Genomic DNA, 19,107 nt, shown 5'->3' with positions numbered 1-19,107 from the left:
AGAAAGGAAATGCTTCTCAGGCACATTCATTCAGAAGAGTGGATATTAAAAGAAGTTAAGTACATTAATGTTAAAGATGGTGCACGTAAACAAGTGAAACAAGCTACCATACTACCATGGGAAAGATTTCCACAAACTGACACTCTAAAAGTCTTTGAGTTTACTTAGGAAAATGAAATACTCTTATTTTTCCTTGGCTTGAACTATCTGTTGCATTTGAGGAAAAAACACTTTGTCTGTTTTAAACTTTGTTTTGCGAATCATTTTAAACATACGCCAGTAGATATTATACAATGAAACACCCCCATGTAATTGTCACATAGCTTTAACTATAAATTCATGAAGTTTTATTTGCTTAATTACTTCCACTCCTTCCTTCTTATTTTGAAGCACACATTGGACATTATATAATTTCATTTCTAAATAGTTAAGGAGGTTATCTCTAAAAGATAAGAGACCCTCTAAAAATCATAGTCATAATTCCAATATCACATACCTATAATTTTTTAATATTATCAAATATGCAATGTTTCAAATTTCTAATTGTCTGAAACATGTTAAATTACTTGTTTGAATAAGTATCCAAATAAGGTCCATGAAATTTGATTGGTTGGTATATCTCTTAGTCTCTTTTAACCTGTAGTTTCTCCCTCTCTCTCTCTCTCCCCCAGCAACCCTCTTTCTCTCCCTCCATTCTTCCCTTTTTTTTTTTTGAGTCGGAGTCTCGCTCTGTCTCCCAGGCTGGAGTGCAGTGGCCGGATCTCAGCTCACTGCAAGCTCCGCCTCCTGGGTTCACGCCATTCTCCTGCCTCAGCCTCCCGAGTAGCTGGGACTACAGGCGCCCACCACTATGCCCGGCTAGTTTTTTGTATTTTTTAGTAGAGACGGGGGTTTCACCATGTTAGCCAGGATGGTCTCAATCTCCTGACCTCGTGATCTGCCCCTCTCGGCCTCCCAAAGTGTTCGGATTACAGGTTTGAACCACCGTGCCCGGCCCCATTCTTCCCTTTAATCCCTTCTCCATCTCTGTTTCATTTTTGCTGTGTTTCTTTTTTGAAAGCTGGTCACTTGTTCTTTAGTCTCCCGGCCTGGCAATGTGATTCTTTAAAAAAAACATGGGGCTTTGTTGTACAGGTTATTTCATCAGCCAGGTATTAAGCCTAGCACCCATAAGTTAGTTTTCCTGATCTTCTTTCTCCTTCCTCCCACCCTCCACCCTCCTATAGGCCCCAATGTGTGTTGTTCCTCTCTGTATCCATGTATTCTCATCATTTAGCTTCCACTTATAAGTGAGAACATGTGGTATTTGGTTTTCTGTTCCAGCGTTAGTTTGCTAAGGAAAATGGCCTCCAGCTCCATCCATGTCCCTTCAAAGGACATGATCTCATTTCTTTTTATGGCTGCATAGTATTGCATGGTGTATATGTACATTTTCTTTATTTAATCTGAACCTAATCAAGACCCCAGCATTATCTATTAATAAAAAAAAGGGGGGGGGCAGAGAAATAGCTCCGAAGACATCAAGGGGATAGAATCACATTTGATTCTAGAGGATTACATTTCATTCTATAGCCTTGATATCTTTGGAGCTATTTCTCTGCCCTCTCTACTTTTTATTAATGGATAGCATTAGGGTCTTGATTAGACTCAGGTTGAATTTTTAGCAAATACACTTTATAGGGAGTATTGTGTATTTTCACAAGTTGCATGTTCAATTATGCTCCATTTCATGTTGAAAACAGTAATTGATTATCAATGCCTAGATCCATCAAGTCATTAGCAGTTTCAAGTTGGTAAAATCTATCATTGCTTCTTTGTTAGCTAAAAATTTTCTAGTAATACAATTCTTATAGGAAAGAGGGGATAAATCATTAGTTTTTTAACTTACCAGTTTTCAAAATAATGAGTTCATTCACCAACATTTTCAGTGACCAGTTAGTGTTTTTGTTCATTTTCTGGTATCATTTTGAAAGTATGGATTTAACCATATTTTATATGTTTCAATCTGCTCTAGCTCTTCCCGGGTGAGTAGAAGGCTATGCAGGTTGGCTTCTGAAGTCTTTGGTGGTTCTTTTTCTATCCAGTATAATACAATACCTGAGGTTTATTTTGTACATTTGCGGCCTCAAACCTAGACTAAGTCATTATTTCCTAGAAGTACACTTTTAGTGGCAGATAGTATTTTTCTAATTTTACATTTTATTCTTCAATTAAAAAATAAATATATATGTACATATGTTGATATTCCCCATTTCCTAGACAAACTATCATATTAATATGTACAAAATGTTTTATATATGTTTTTACCATGTTGTCCATTTTATGTGCTTTTCCTCTTTAATTTTACTTTTTTGCATTTAGGAGTGTTTGTATTTTTGTTTTAATGTTTTTAACATTAGTTTCTTCTTTTTTGGTTTGTTCTGTACTCTCAGCAATACTGACATTAACTAGCTGATATGGTTTGGATTTTTGGGATTTGTGTTCCCACCCAAATCTCATGTCAAACTGGAGGAGGGGCCCGGTGGGAGGTGATTGGATCATGGGGAAGGATTTCTCCCTTGCCATTATCATGATTGTGAGTGACTTGTCATGAGATCTTATGGTTTAAGTGTGTGTCACTTCCCCCTTTGTGCTGTCTCTCTCCTGCTCTGCCATGGGAAGCTGTGCCTTGCTTCCCCTTCACCTTCTGCCATGATAGTTAAGTTTCTTGAGACCTCTGCAGCCATGTGGAACTGGGGGTCAATTAAACCTCTTTCCTTTATAAATCACCCAGTCTCAGGTAGTTCTTTATAGTGTGTGAGAACAGACTAATACACTAGCAATCCAGCTAGTATGAACTTACAATGCAGATACAATATATAACTGTCAAAAATTGAGAAGAAATAAGAACAGCTTGAAAAATATAAACTTCTTGATTGCTGTACAATTAGCAACAAGTAAAAGAATATTATTTCAAAGTAATAGGAGGAAAGGGAGCCTCATTATCTTAAGTAGGTGACAATTTTCTTCTGATACATGATGTGATTTTCAAAAAATCTGATGACAATCTGATTTTCTCCAAATAATTGACTTGCTCTTTTTGCATGAATGTGGGCAAAGAATTCTTCTTTTAAAGTATTTTAAGACGTGTTTTATGAGAAACATGTTAGTTGTTCTGGGTTGCGTTATTTTGATTTGTGGCATAATCCTTCAATTTAGAGTGCTTTCATTATTCTTTTTAAATTGCAGGAATATTTTCTTGAAGTAGAATGTTTTATATTTGTTTTCTTCCATTGCCTGGGTTTTCTTCTTTGGGGTGTGCAATTATACATATGTAAGAATTTTTCTACCTTTGATTTATATTGTTTTTCTACAGTTTTCTTAGTTTTAGCTTATTTTGTAACACTATCTTATTTTCATTTTTTTTTTTTTTGTGGGTGTTTCTTCCTGACATGCTTTCACTGCCTAAAGGAACTTTATTCTCCTCCTTATTGTCTGTCCTCTATTGACCTCCAGCTCCATCCATGTCCCATAATCATTCTCTATTGGAACTAACTGAGATACTTTTCTGTTGCTGTCCATTTTTAAGCTAAGTTGGTTTACTTAACCTTTCGACAGAGTGATACTTCAGGATATCTTTTTTAGTTTCATGGCTCTTAACTTTCTGGTTATGTTCATGAAGCATTAAAAAATATGCCCTCATTCTTTCTGAGATCTCTTCCCTCCCCTGGAACTTCATTCCTTTGCCTTTACCGTCTCTACACTGATTAATTTGGATACCCTTCCCAGCAGTTTTTCCTAAGTGTAGAACATTTTCCCCAAGGGACTTTAGATTTTTGTTTCAGGAGTTCACAAGACCTTGACAATGAATTAGCTTTTTAGACCTTACTGCAGGTGCACCCCTTGTACTTTTCAGAAATTTGGGTGGTAAAAATCTCTCCCAATTTCGGCTTCTTTTTTTTTTTTTTTTTATTGACCTATGCTTCTTTCAAATAACTTGAAGATTTGAAAGACTTGAGTGTTTGCCTACTTTGGGGTCTCTCATTTGTCTTCTTGCTTCCCTTGCTTCTTCGTGTACAAGTGATAATTCCACGTGGCTCTTCCTATTGTCATTAGCTGGTCCTCACTCACTTGTATGTTAGGCTTCATGTGGATACCCTGTCACCTGGTTTTGCTGTAGATATTGTCATTGAGTTTTTGATTTTTTAGAACTAGTTGCTGTCTAGTCTTATGAGGAGCTTTTGGAAGACTGAAAAACTACTTTGTTGCTATGTCTAACTTTCCAGAATTTCAGGAGAAAACACATTTCTAATAGCACTGTAGATTACCACCTTGCATAAGATGACTTCAGCTGGCACAAAGTTTGAATATGGTCATTTCAAAACATAAAGGACAGTTTCAACAATGTTTGTAATTTTAAATAGAAACTTTTCTTAGACAGTACCTCAAATAGCATTTTTTCAGAAAGTACTTTTCTTTGATTTCTGTTTTCTTTAGATGTTGTGACAAGAAGTTTTAAGTTCTCAAAGTAGCTGGTATTAAAAGTTGAATTTAAAATCTATAAAATGTTTCCAAAATAGGAGATGGGGTGGTGGTGAGAAGAAGCAGAACAAAACAGGTATGTCAAAAGTAAAAAATGTATTAAAAGAAAAGACCTCAATGATTATAGTTATTAAAATTCAGAAAAAAATATATTGATGCAAAAATTTCAATTATCTTGTTTTCCTTATTTAGTTAATTAGAACATTGGCAAGCAAGGCAAATTCATCATCTTTTTATTTTTGGGATACTTTACCAGCACTAGGGTCAAATGAAAAGAGAAAATAGATTACAATTTTCAGGGAATGACTACTCATTGGTTCTTGAGTATCATTTTCTTATGATATTTACTTACAAAACTATGAAATTTTCCAATTCACGATTAGGTTAAATGGTCTAATTATAAAAATGTAATTGAAATGCTTCCTGGGGCTATACTTTCTGAACATTTTGAAATTAAGTATGAGGGAAGGGGAAAAGAAGTACTATTGTGACAGTAAGTTCAGGACGTTGGCTACCATGACATCATTCTCTGCATTTTACTCAAAACATGGGTTTTGTGGTATCTCTATCATCCAGCACAAATGTAGTTAGTGTCTCCTCCGTGCCCTGTACCTACAGCCTCAGGAGCTTGGCTTTCTCCAGTTTTGTTAAAAGAGGGGAGTTGTTACAAAGATGATGGAGAAGAATAGCTGCTAAATTTCTTTGCAACCTTATATTATCTCCAGAAGGGAATAAAATCAATTATCTCCTGGCCTACAACAGTGTGGATTTTCCCCATAGTCACTCACCCAGGCTAGAGCTTTACCACAGCTGCTTTGCAATACTTTTCCAGAGCGCACTACTCGTGCAAATGGCACCCCTTGTGGTTGAACAGAGCCAAATTCCACAACCATGAGCTGTCTCCCTTAGGTGTCTATTAAAGACACAGTTCTTAGAGGCATCAGCACTCTTCGGAAAGGCAGTATTTCACCCACTAGAATCTCCTCTCTATATTTTGGTTTATTATGTAGTCTCAAGCTTCAGCCTAAGTATCTTCTGTATTTTCATTTGGCTATAACTCAGGGTTAAGTGCCTACTGTGAACTAAATGTTTATGTCTCCCCCAAATTCATACGGTGAAACCTAATCACCAATGTGATGGTATTAGGAGGTGGGGCCTTTGGGAGGTGATTCTATCATGAAGGAGGAACCTTCATGAATGAGATTAATGCCTTTATAAAAGAGACCCTAGAAAGCTTCTTTGCCCCTTCCACCATGTGTGGACACAGCTGGAAAGTGCCATCTATGAATCAAAAAGCAGCCCCTCACCAGACATCGAATCTGCTGACACTTTCATCTTGGACTTTCCAGCATCCAGAACTGTGAGAAATAAATTTCCGTTGTTTATAAGCCACTCACTATAAGAAATTTTGTTATATCAGCCCGAAAGGACTAAGATAGTGCCTATGTTTCAGAATATGTTCTTGAGTGAATGTCCAGGGCCTGGCTTGATGGAAGAGTAAATTTTCTTGGGAGCTGTCTTCAGGTGGAGGGAGAGAGGAGTAGTAGGTATATGAAGAACAGTTAATGGAAACTTTACTAATTTTCCCCAATATATGTTAAGTTAGTGAAATAATTCATTTAATTAATCAGAGGATGCATTTCAACAGACGTATCTGTTAATTTATTTATTCAATAAATATTAGGGAGTGCCTGTTATGTGCTGACCACTCAGTAGTGAACTGGACATGGCCTCTGCACTCATGGGATTTCTCTTGGTATAAGCAGACAGACAACATTCAACACCGTGTGCTAAATGATGTGATCGAGGTATTAAAGAATGGCCTGACAGCTCTGAGAAAATGCAGGTAATCTATTCTGGAGGCCATGTAGGGTAAAGAAAGGATTCCAGAAATAGCTATATCTCCGCTCACACCTGAAAGGTGTACAGAAATTTTTCAGATGCAGGGAGAATGGCAGTTGGGGGTGAGGATAGGTATGGAAGAAGAAGATGGTGATATTCATCCACATTCCTAACTTCTAATGTGAGCCAGGTACTTGCTGGATACAAACAGAGTAAGATTTTGGCCTTGCCCCAGGTGACAGATGGTGGAGTAAAGAAAGTTACAAACAAAAAACATTATCATAGATGTAATGTATGTTATGTAGGGTTTGTACCACCAAGGGATTTATTAATTCTGTAGTGAGAAACGGCATCCGTAGAGTAGATATGAGGGGCAAGGGCACAAAACGCAAATGCCTCCCCACCTCATTTCAATGTGAACTCTGCACACTGTATCTTGGCCAACCATCACCCTTCAGCTGCTTCTATTCCAGGCAGCTTCTGCTAAAAGGAGTTTTGTTCCCAGATGATTCTTTAACCAGATTGTCACAGGGTTAGGTTACTGAAACTCAGACATCCCATTTTAAATATTTTATAAGTTGAGCTGCCATTCAGGCTATCCATGGCTGACTAAAAAGTTCAATAGCAATGAATTCGAGTCATAAATGCAGGTTTACAACTTAGAACCGTGATTACAAGTGATGATGCAGTGACCAAGCAAAGGAAAATGAAATCTTGCAATTCATTTCTCTCAATTTCAGTTGTATGACATCAGTAGATGTGTTTGTCCAAAGCCTTCTGCAGGGCACTGTGGTAAAATTATTAGCCTTCTCACTAGACTGCTGCTTGGATCACCCATACAGCCTAGCCGCAAGACTTGCCCATAGTCAGTAAATATTTATGGAATCAATACCAATTGCAAAGTGAATGGATTTCAGAAAAATTTCATATTGTGGACATTTGGACAATACTTTTGCCTATGTTCATTATCATGGGGAACAAAAGCACTGGACTCAGATGTGATTCCCTTCACAAGTACATTGGCCACGGCTCCAGAGGAAGAACAGCTGTGTGGATGCTTCCCAGAGGACAATGCAATAAGTGAAGAGATTACTGCTGGCTTTAGGAGAAACTCAGAGTTACATAGCTTTAGATACTGCTGGAATAACATGAATCTTTTTAGAAATTTATTTTAAACAAAATCAAAGTAATTTAAATTCCTTAAAATAGAGTATTTCTTTCATGAAGTAACACATAATAATTCCTTTATACAACTTAGCTGGCATCTCAAAAAATTTGCCAATGAAATTGAACCATGGATAGACAGTCAAGGGTTTATAGCTTTATATGAAACACACTCATGACTCTGAGTTTTAGAAGCAACGAAATATTTAATCATTGTAGGGGTTTTAAAGCTGTAAAAATAGAGGGATAATTTTGGCTGGTATTTTTGTTTTTTCATATTTAAACATAATTATTGCTGTATTTCTCTTCAGATTTAGTAAACTAATCTCTGTTTCGTGATTTGAAAAATAATAAGCAGTTAAGATGCTACCAGCACTTTAAGATAATTGTCACGGGCCCAGGGCCCTGTGGTTTGCCTCTGTACCATACAGTTTCCCAGCCTTCCATTGTGGGTTAGGCCAGAGGGCTCAGAGCTCAAAACAAAATGTCTTCTAGGATTCTAATCACCACACTGACCCAAAAGGCTGCCCTGAGACCCCAGTTCCTAAAGGCCCCTCAGCCACCAGGGGGCGTAGCAGACATCTGGAGATCTGGGAAGGAAGCACGAAGGTGGTGCATTTCCCCAGCCTCCTCTACTGAAAGCCTCTGGCTTCAACAGCTTCTCTTATTCCATGACTGTGCCTTTATTTCCACAGCTCACTGTGCTGGTGCCCGCGCTCTTCTCCCCAGTTGGTGTGTTTTTCTTCCCATCATTTAAAAATTATAGGATGAAAAAATACAGGCAATGCCTATTTCTCTCTATGGAGCTGCTGTAATATATAACTCTGGTGCATTTGCTTCTGTCACACTAATTGCCACAAATTGAATTGAGTGCATCTCCATCCAGGCAGTTAACACGCGCACAGCAGCTGAAGAGCTCTAATCTGATCATATCCTGAGGCCCCAGACTTCCTGGCACATAGATTAGGAGCCCTGCTGCTCTGCCCACCACTCGCAGCTTTTTCTCAAATGGCTGCATAATAACTGTAGATGACTAGGTTTATGTGAGAAAGATATTGGTCTGATGAGAATGTGTACTAAAGGATCAAATGACAGAGAGTAAAAGCCCCAAATAATATAAAGTTTCAGGAACCAAGACTTAAGGGCTGCTAGTACACCATTACGCTGTTACATACAAAATAATATTAAAATGAAAACTGCTGTATTCCACGTAAATCTACCACTTCTTTGTAAGTTTCAATCACCGCTTCTCAGTTTATTGATGACACTGTTGTGTTTTGGTGCTTTCTGTAAGAACTTTCCTGCCAAAGAATGTTAAGTTCATATACTTTTCAAAAATGTAGTTTCAAAAGTAGTACTAGCACCTGTTACATTTGAATACTAAGAAGAAAGTCAGGGATTTGTGGATCAATGTGGGTGCTGGCCAGGGAGCTGACAAGAGAAAGAGGAGATCAAATCAAATTGCAAATCTGAGAATGGGCCTAAGAGATTCCCAGTCTACTTTCCTCATACTATAGATAAAAGACCTGACTCAAAGATACATATATTGCAGCTGGGTGCGGTGGCTCACGCCTGTAATTCCAGCATTTTGGGAGGCCAAGGCAGGCAGATCACAAGATCACGAGATCAAGACCATCCTGGCTAACATGGTGAAACCCCATCTCTACTAAAAATATATAAAAAATTAGTCACGCATGGTGGTGGGTACCTGTAGTCCCAGCTACTCGGGAGGCTGAGGCAGGGGAACGGAGTGAACCCGGAAGGTGGAGGTTGCAATGAGCCGAGATCACGCCACTGCACTCCAGCCTGGGTGACAGAACGAGACTCCGTCTCAAAAAAAAAAAAAAAAAAGAAAAAGAAAAGATATATGTATTGCTTAGGAGCACACTGTTTATTTAATCATTTACTCAATAAATATCTAGCCCCTGCTTGCTTTCTACCTAGCCCAGCTTTTAAAATCGAGACTGAGATGCTCATATTTTACCCAACAGTGTATGATTGTGCTTTTGAACATCATTTTGTCCCAACAGGCCCTTCCTTCTGGCCTCCGCCTGCTAATTTCCAATTTCTCAAATAAGAGTCAGCTCAAAAGATTTTACTCCTTCCTGAAGCAATTTCTGACTTACACGACCCCCTTGTTTTGTGCTCTACACACTGTGTTTATGCCCTAATTATAGCACTTATCATCCCCACATGAATACTTAGAGCTGAAAAAGGGGCCAATCTCTAACAAACACAAAACATGTGATGATCTCTCTTTTATGTCCTGATTCTTATTTTTATTTCTTTTTATTTCCTAGCCCTCATTAAAAAAATTGTGATGTTGTGGTCATTATAATCCCTAATATGCTTTACTTGGAAGGTGATGCTTAAAAAATATTAGAGTCCATGTCACATTTTTACTTTCCCTCTTTAGACTATGAGCTCCTTGAGGATGGAGACAATATACAGTGGTTAATAGATTGGTGGGAAGAGAACAAAGTGGGTGGTACAGCCAGCATGGTAAGGTGGGGCCAGATTGTGAGTGGGCTTTTTTGTCAAGTTTAAAAGTATTGACTTTAAGTGAAAGTAGTGAGTAGCTTCCTGGGCTGACCTGATCAGATCTATGCTTAAACACAGATGGATGAAAAGGAGTGAAAGTAATACTCTCTAGGAATCTACTGCAATGGGAAATAATGCAAAGGCGCAACAGGGCAGAAACACTGGGAAAGGGAAAAGGGAACAGATTTCAAAGCTGCTTAGAGGAAGAATTATAGGGAAGAGAGAAGGAGAATCTAAAGGAAAAGGGAGAAATTCATGTAGATTAGTTTAGTTGGTGAATCAGGTCACAGGGAAGGGGAGTGAGATTGAGAGAGGGATGCTGAGTTCATTTGATTTAGAGGTGCTAATGGGACTTAGTGAGAAGCCTAGTAGACTGCTGAAAATACAGTTTTCATCTTTGCTGAGACTGTAGCCACCAGTGTGGCTCAAGCTACAGGTGAGTGTCAAATTCATCTACCAAGAATGTAGGAGAAGTTTAAAGGGAACTTAAGAGGTGGGGAGGGGAAGAGGAACTCAGGAAAGAGATCAAGAGGGAGATGGCTGAAAAGCTGGATGAAAGACAAGAGAAAAAGAGGTTCTGTCCAAAACTCCAGGAATGATATGGAGGGGTAAGCCAGTAATATATAATGCTGCATACCAGAGTCTCCAAACATGCATAGGCTTCAGCATTGGCAGACCTTCAGTGCTCCTCAAAAGCCCTTATTCTTGCCCTCGTCTGTTCTCCCAGTCTCTCTAAAGATCGTCACAGTTCCTTCTTCAAGTGCCCTATTCCATTCTTTACCAGTTAGTATTAGGAGATCAATTTCCCTTCTTTAACAATACTGGAAAAATAGAAGCTATTAAAACTGAACTACCTAAATGTCTTATACCCCACCACACTTCTATTTCCAGCCCTAGGAAACCACTGCTTTGCTTCTGTCTATATATTTTCCCCTTCTTGAAGTTCCTTATAAAGTCAGAGTCATAGTATATATAGTCTTTCATGTCTGGCTTTATTCTCTTAGCATAAACTTTTTAAAGTTCATCCATGTTAAGGTGTGTATCAAAGGAACATTCCTTTTCATAGTTGAATGGTTGTTCATTCCCCAGTTGATGATATTTAAATTATCTCCCCTTGCCTGGGCACGGTGGCTCATGCCTGTAATCCCAGCACTTTGGGAGGTTGAGGCAGGCGGATCACGAGGTCAAGAGATCCAGCCCATCCTGGTGAACATGGTGAAACCCTGTCTCTACTAAAAATACACACACACAAAAATTAGCTGGGCGTGGTGGGGGGTGCCTGTACTCCCAGCTACTTGAAAGGCTGAGGCAGAAGAATCACTTGACCCCGGGAGGGGGAGGATGCAGTAAGCCAAGATCACACCACTGCACTCCAGCCTGGCGACAGAGTGAGACTCTGTCTCAAAAAAAAAAAAAAAAAATCTCCCCTCTTGTAATACATCTAATTCCAGGTGTAGGCATCTATCTGGCCCCACTGTACTGCCTCCATGGAACTCAAAGGGCAAGGTGAACTGACAGACTTGCTAATGCCCATAATGTTTGCTGTGCCATGAGTAATAAGGCCCTTTGTCTCTGATCCAGGAATCCTGTGCTTTCCAGCATCCATAAAAGAATAATAGGCTAATTTATTAGTTTGGAAGTAAGGTACAATTACATCTCAGTCTCAACAATGTCTTCCAACTTATTCCAAAAGTCTTTCTTTTTCAAAATTGCTTTGATTAATCTAGCTCATTTGACCCTTTGTCTCTTTCTTTCTGCTTCAGAGGAAGAAGAGTTTTTTTCTGAAAAACAAATCCCTTTATCTAACTCTAGATCTCATTCCCTTCATGCCTTTTCTAGAATGCTGTTCCAAATTTAGGTACTTCTCACACAAATCTCTCCTGCTTCTCTTTCTTGTGAGCTCCTTCCCATCAGCAAATCAATGTGTTCCTAGACCTATAGCTTAAAACAATAAATTTCCATTTATCCTGTGTGTTCTACTACCTCACCTCTATCTTTCATTTTATGGCCAAGCTTCTAGGAAAAGTAAACTGTAAGTCTAGTCCAAATCAAAGTATAAGTTTTCTTTACATATAGCCAGATAAAGTCACATAAAGAGATGTATTTAAAATATCCATGACTGAAAAACAACTATATACAAATTAAAGTTCAGGTTAACTCAGCACTCAAGTAGGACAAACGTTAGATTACTAAGCTGAAGATTTTTTTTAAGCCTAAGAGTTCCGGCATTTGCAACAACATGACGTGGTAGAAAAATTATATACTTTGGAATGTTACATACTTGAGTCCAATCTTATTTAATTATTGTTATTAGATCATATATAAGCTGGATGACCTAACAGAAGTTAACAGACCTCTCTGATCCTCAGTTATTTTGTCTGTAAAATGTATATACCAAAGTCTACTTTATATATGTGTTGCTATAATGATTAAATAGTATCGTGTTAGTAAATTGCCCTGCACACTCTGCCAGCAACCCAATAGGATCTCAAAAATATTCCTCACTATATTCACTAATTATCCTTTCTGAACAATCACATTTTATAGAATCACTCATTAGATAATTACATTGATGACTCATTTCTGACACAATGGTCTTCACAAATGCAGACGTTTCCTAAGTTTGTTAAATCCTAATACCAACCATGATACAACCCTAGAAAGACTGGGACAAGAAACAGCCTCAGTTCTATTTCTCAAACTGTTATCTAATAGCAATGCCCTGAATATTAAATTTGTTTCCACCAAGAATGAGAGATCCAGAAATGCTGAAGTACAGATTACTATTAGGACTCATCTAGTAGGACTGGAGGTGAGGTCTGAATTTATGACTTATTAATAACTTTTTAAGTTTATGCTCTGGAAAAAAATATGGATAATAATGCCTCAAAAAAGGTGAAGAGAGAGTTATTGAGTGGGTTACATAGACACATAGGTTTGCATAGGACCAATCAATACATCATGGATTTTCCATGTATAAATAGATATTTATTTTCTTGGAAATGATGTGCAAGAGACAAACTGGACTTAATAAGAAAGAAAGTGAGGCCATACAAGAAGGAAAGGGTTGGATCAGAAGACAGTCTGGTTGCCTGGACGGGGAAGATCATTAACCTTTACTAATTCTGTTTTCATATTTGCATAGTGAGGATATTGCTTTTCATCCTGCTTGCCCAAATAAGCTGACTTTTTAAATGAGGAAAATACATTAGTGTCTGTAAACAAAATTTAAAACCATATGTGAATTTTTACTGTCAGCAATGGTGGGTCAGACAAGGCTCCAGGCAAGAAAATTAAAAACAAACTAAATAAAATAACTTTTAAAAATATGTATTTGAACAAATCAGAGAGTTATCAAGTGTGATGGTTAATATTGAGTGTCAACTTGGTTGGACTGAATGATGGAAAGTATTATTCCTGGGTGTGTCTGTGAAGGTGTTGCCAAAGGAGATTAACAGTGAACTGGGAGACGCAGACCCATTCTCAATCAGCTGCTAGCATGGCTAGGATAAAAGCAGGCAGAAGAACATGGAAAGACTAGACTGGCTAAGTCTTCTGGTCTCCATCTTTCTCCTGTGCTAGATGCTTCCTGCCCTGGAACATCAGACTCCAAGTTCTTCAGCTTTTGGACTCTTGGACTTACACTAGTGATTTGCCAGGGGCTCTTGGGTCTTTGGACACACACTGAAGGCTGCACTATCGGCTTCCCTACTTTTGAGGTCTGAGGACTCAGACTGGCTTCCTGGCTCCTCAGCTTGCAGATGGCCTATTGTGGAACTTCACCTTGTGATTATGGGAGTCAATTCTCCTAATAAACTCCCCTACATATATACATGTATCTTATTAGTTCTGTCCCTATACAGATTCCTGACTAATACACTAAGGAAGAGAAGGATTTAGGAACCAAGAACCAGAAGAGAAGAAAAACCCAGCAAAGCAAAGCTGCCATCTGATGCCTCTGCTTTCCTTCTAAAGGCATTCACCTATTCCAACACAGCAGCTGACAGGCTGAGAAGCTGAATAAACTTTCTGGCTATTATGCAGAGCTAAGGGTACAGAAGTTGGCATTCAGGGTCTGCCAAGTAAGAAGAGCCCTGGTATAATGCCCTGGCTTAAAGTTGAAACCTTCAAAGAGCAAAGCCTTGTGAATAAGACTTGACAAGAAATACACCAGCCATTAGGAAGCCCAGCTTTGAATTAGCCTAATATCCAATTATAGTAAAATGATCTGTTTCTTAACCTTAAATGCCTGCCACAACAAAATAAAATCTGCTTTTTTGGAAGGTAACAGCATTCCAGGCCTCAAATTCTAAAACCTTTTATACATAATGTTTGACATTGGAACAAGCCTAATCAGGCAAGCAAAAAACTACAAGAAATGAATCATGTCCTTTGCAGGGATGGGGAAGGAACTGGAGGCCATTATCCTTAGGAAACTAATACAAGAACAGAAAACCAAATACCGCATGTTCTCTCTTACAAGTGGGAGCTAAATGATGAGAACACATGGACACACAGAAGAGAAACACACACTGGGGCCTTTTGAAGGGTGGAAATTGGGAGGATGGAGGGGATCAGGAAACAATAACTAATGGATTAGTGGATACTAGGTTTAATACTTGGGTGATGAAACAATCTGTACAACAAATCCCCATGACACACATTTACCTATGTAACAAACCTGTAAATGTACCCCTGAACTTAAAAGTTAAATAAAAATAAAATTCTTTAGGAAAAATTGATGAAACAAAAGAGAAAAAGAAAACAGAAAACAACCCATGACAATTTTAAAAAATTCAAAACTATACTTAGATACTGGAGTTATCTGACAAAAATCAAGAAAAAATACTTTGGATTTAATTAGAAGACTGTAAGGATATTGCTAAATTTGTTGTCTTAAAATACAATCATTTTTGAGGAAAAAAACTTTGCAATTTGCTCTTAAAGCAAAACTCAATGAAATTTCAATAATTTCATTGTCCATTTCAATAATTCAATGAAAATGATGTTGAGATTTTAAGAGTTGAGACCAAACTGAGAACGATTAAACAGAAACTTCATGGGAGCTTTCTTCTTCTCATGATGTCATAATTGTGCAAATTTATTTATGTTTTAGATTTTTCTTGGGCACAACAAATCATGAATTTTATTCCAAAATTTCTAATAAATTGTCCTATGTAATTTACTATTTAAATTCTACATAAAATAGCAGATTCTACTTGGATTTTGACTATGTTTAATTTTTATAAGTATTATAGAATAGATTTTTTGCTAATTAAATACAACCTTTTTGAATATAATTGACTCATATGATTATCTCTTCAGCAATTACTCCCCTAGTTCATTCATTACATATTATTAGAGTCATCATTAGACCAGGAATGAATTCTTATCATCACAATTAAATAAATTTGTTTTGACCTAAGTACAAAATACAGTCCATATTACTTTTTAACTCTCAAGAAAGAAATCAATACATTGGATAATAATGCAGAATGTTTTTTCAGCTTGATAAAATTTAAAGATAACTGCAGAATTAAGTAACTTAATGGAGAGACCCAAGTTCGTATCAGCTAGGTCAATGTTATGGACCACACCACGCAAAGGAAAAGAGTCTATCTTTTAAAACCACTAAGAGTTGAGTGCTTTACTGGCTGGCTGCCATTCTTCAGATGTTTTCTGTTAAATATGAATATTTCATCCATTTATCTCTCCAAATGAAATTCATCAATAGCATTTAGTTGTTTCATTTTTAGCTATAGCTGAATTAAATTTCATCCCAAATTCTTTCATGGAAGAAAGGTTGGGAAGAAGAGAAGGAGAAACCCTTGATTCCCAATTAACTCAAACCAATAGAGGTAGGTAAGTAAATAGCAAATACTATTAGTAGATTATTGCTTCAGTGTGGCATTCCTGCCCTGCAATTATTTATAATTTAAAAACATGAGAGTTCTCTCATAGACCATAATTAGCAGAGAAATAAGGAAGGTCTCCTTAGAGAGAGCTCATAGCTCCAAAGCCAGCAGGATCTGACTATAAACTGACTCTATTAATATACCTAAAGAAGGAATACATCCATGAAAAAGAGTCAGCTAAAGAGGTATTGAAAAAGGAGCCATTATAGATATATTGTGGCAAAATCCAAATTAGCTAGTCCAGGAGAGTCTTGCTTGAGGACATGGAAATATGTGAACAAGAATATCTTCATAGTGGATCAGAGCCATCTAAGCTTTATTAGCAACATAAAGCCACTTCAAATTTGTTCTGAGGTTCAGAGAAGTTAAGTAAATTATTCTAGGTTAGTTAGTTATCTTTCAGTTGTAGAGTCAGGATTCACAACTGTGAGCCTTTCAAAAAAACAACTGCCACCAGAACTGTATGACTTTAGGCTACTGATGCTCACTTCCTTCAGCTGACTTATTATTCTTAAAATGTGAAAACAGTCAAAATGTTATCATGTTGAACCTGCTCTAAGGAAGTTTCAACATATATATGAACAAAATTCAGATGTGTATCTGTTACACATACATATATAGTTGCAATGAAGCTAGGCCTTTTGCTCCTTCTCACCTAAAGATCCAAATTTTCACTGTGTAATGTTGAAAAGAGACAGAACCTTTGAAAAACAATATGAATACTTTTGAAAGCTCTTGAAGAGGCAGCAAATTTAACTGGGTGGAGTAGGTGTGGGAAGGAAGGTGTCTTAGTTCATTTGAGCTGCTATTTAAAAATAATATAACCTGTGTGCCTTATACATATCAAACATTTATTTCTCACAGGTCTGGAGGCTGGATAGTCCAAGATCAAACCACCAGGAGATTTTGTGTCTGGTGAGGGCCCGCTTCCTCATAGGGCACCTTCTCGCTGTGTCCTTACATAGTAAAAAGGGGATGACAGCTCTCTAGGGCCTCTTTTATAAGGGCACTGATCTCATTCTGGAGGGCTCCACCTTTATGACCTAATAACCTCCCAAAGATCCCATCTCCTAATACCATTATCTTAGGGATCAGGCTTTTGGCAAATGAATTTGGGGGGCACACATTCAGACCCTGGTAAAAGTGAAGGAGTGTTCCTCTCCCAACACATTCAAAAGTAATCCCCTTTAGATATGTTTCTCCTCAGAGCCCATTCATTGCAGCAGTTGTTCATTCATTCATTCAGCAAATATTTATGGAGCACTTGCTGTGATCCAGGCACTCAGGCTACATCAGTGGTTCCCTCGGTCTCTTCTGTCTTCCCCCTAAACTACATTCTACCTGTCTCTTGCCCCATTTTTTAAACAAAACTTTTCCATTCACGCATGGCTTCTTACCATTTCTAAATATGCCTACTTAGTCTCTTTGTCTTCTTTAAATTCCATTCTTTTTTGATTACCTGATGAACACAGCAAAAGGCTCTCAAGAGCCCATCAGGACAGATACAGAATTCTCCTAAGAGGGTGGGTAAGCTGCAACAACTATGGAAACATAAAGTTTGTGTGTCTTGTACAAATAGTTTGCATATATTACGCTCTGCCAGATTTCCAGCACACTCCCATCCCCACTCCCATCCCCCCTCCATTCTCACTCCTCTGCTTTGAAAGATGAACATATGAACAGGAAACCAAAGTTGGCAATAATTGGCTATAACAGAGCATGTTTACTTTGCAACGTGGAACTCTTTACACAGACTTCTAAAGAAAGTAAGCTTAAAAATAATCATTTGAAGATTATTGAGTTTTATGAGCTTTTGTATCATAACCAGAGGACACTTAGAGTACATGTTTAATTTTCTATAATTTTCATCAAATATTTTCTTAAGATAGTCTCATAAATCTTACTATTTAGTTTAAATTTGATTTTAGACATTCTATCTTTCTATTGAGGAGATAACTCTTTGCAAAGGTAAGTAGATATTATAGTGTTCCCCTTTTTACTCACTAAATATCTCAAGTTTTCATGTACCTGCATCTTACCACTACCCACCTTCCTTCAACGTTCTTCTTAAGACTTTTTTTAGTAGAATTTATCAACAAGTATAATCTGTCATTATAAAAAGTTTCAGGAGAAATGTCCTTTAGATTACTTTTTGGTGGCCAAAAGCAAACCTTTCTTGGTTATATTTCCAGAACCAACTCACCTATCAAACAGTTCTCCTCCTGTGACGAGTTCTAGGACCAGACTGATTTCTGTAGGGGTTTCAAATATCTCTTTAAGTTTTATCTATGGAAAGATATAAAAAAAAGAATATCACAAATTTCTTATTCCATCTTTCTTGGAAATAGCTAACACTATGGCTAAAACAACATTCTGCAGTAGTAATACGTTGGATCACTGTTAATAAAGTTTCCTCATTCTTGTATCAGCTAGCTATTTCTCACTCTCTTTCTGCGTTATTGATTTCATCAGTTACCTCATTTTTTTCAAAGTTCCTATAAAATGCTTACATTTTTCCTTTTGGCAGTTGAAAAATATCTGCCTTGGAAACACTTTCTAACTTTTCTGAAACATCCCAATTTCTGAATTGTTCAAAAATCAAAAACAAAAACAACACAACTTCCTAAACCATTTGAGGCATCATGGTGGCTGGAAGTACAAAATGCCTATTTCTTCTGGGAATTAGGAACTTAAAACTAGGGGTCTGAGGAAGGGTAGGACCAGCTTAAAATCTGCCTATATGTAAAGGATATATCAATCAATATCTAAAAAGGTGTCAGTGGGTGAAGGAATCCTCAGAAAAGTAGTGGTGACAGTGAGTTGATTGAGCATACCACCGTTTTCATCACATTCAGATAATCCAGTTTTAGATATTTTTCTCTATATATACGAGAATCTAGTAGCCAGGACTATCCTACACTTGAGGAAAATTCTACATTGACTTATCTTTGGAGAGAAGAGATGGATAATGTAAAAGTGGTGATGGAGTATGGGAGATTTTATTAACTGCTTACCCAAAACCCTTTTCTCCCTACTTTAATATGAAGATAACTCTGATTTGTTCAGAGATGGTGTCTAGCCCCACACTGTAGATTATGAATGGTCTCAGCCACTAATTTCACAG

The 19,107-nt window shown here is 37.5% G+C and overlaps 1 protein-coding gene across 3 annotated transcripts in view; it reads right to left on the bottom strand.

The window, feature by feature from the left end:
- Window positions 1-19,107, bottom strand: part of CAMK4 (calcium/calmodulin dependent protein kinase IV) — a 261,081-nt gene that overhangs the window by 93,936 nt on the left and 148,038 nt on the right. For 2 of the 3 annotated variants that reach the window (XM_025387906.1, XM_025387907.1), the window contains one exon: window positions 18,187-18,269. The exons of the other annotated variant lie outside the window; for it this stretch is intronic. In XM_025387906.1, the coding sequence (XP_025243691.1) occupies window positions 18,187-18,269 (83 nt within the window). The remainder of the gene's footprint in view (window positions 1-18,186; window positions 18,270-19,107) is intronic. 3 annotated transcript variants of the gene reach the window in all.

This window comes from Theropithecus gelada, chromosome 6, assembly GCF_003255815.1.
Source record: "Theropithecus gelada isolate Dixy chromosome 6, Tgel_1.0, whole genome shotgun sequence".
Classification (NCBI taxonomy): domain Eukaryota; kingdom Metazoa; phylum Chordata; class Mammalia; order Primates; family Cercopithecidae; genus Theropithecus; species Theropithecus gelada.
The sequence above is the reverse complement of the archived record's forward strand: the minus strand, read 5'-3'. Positions and strand labels throughout refer to the sequence as shown.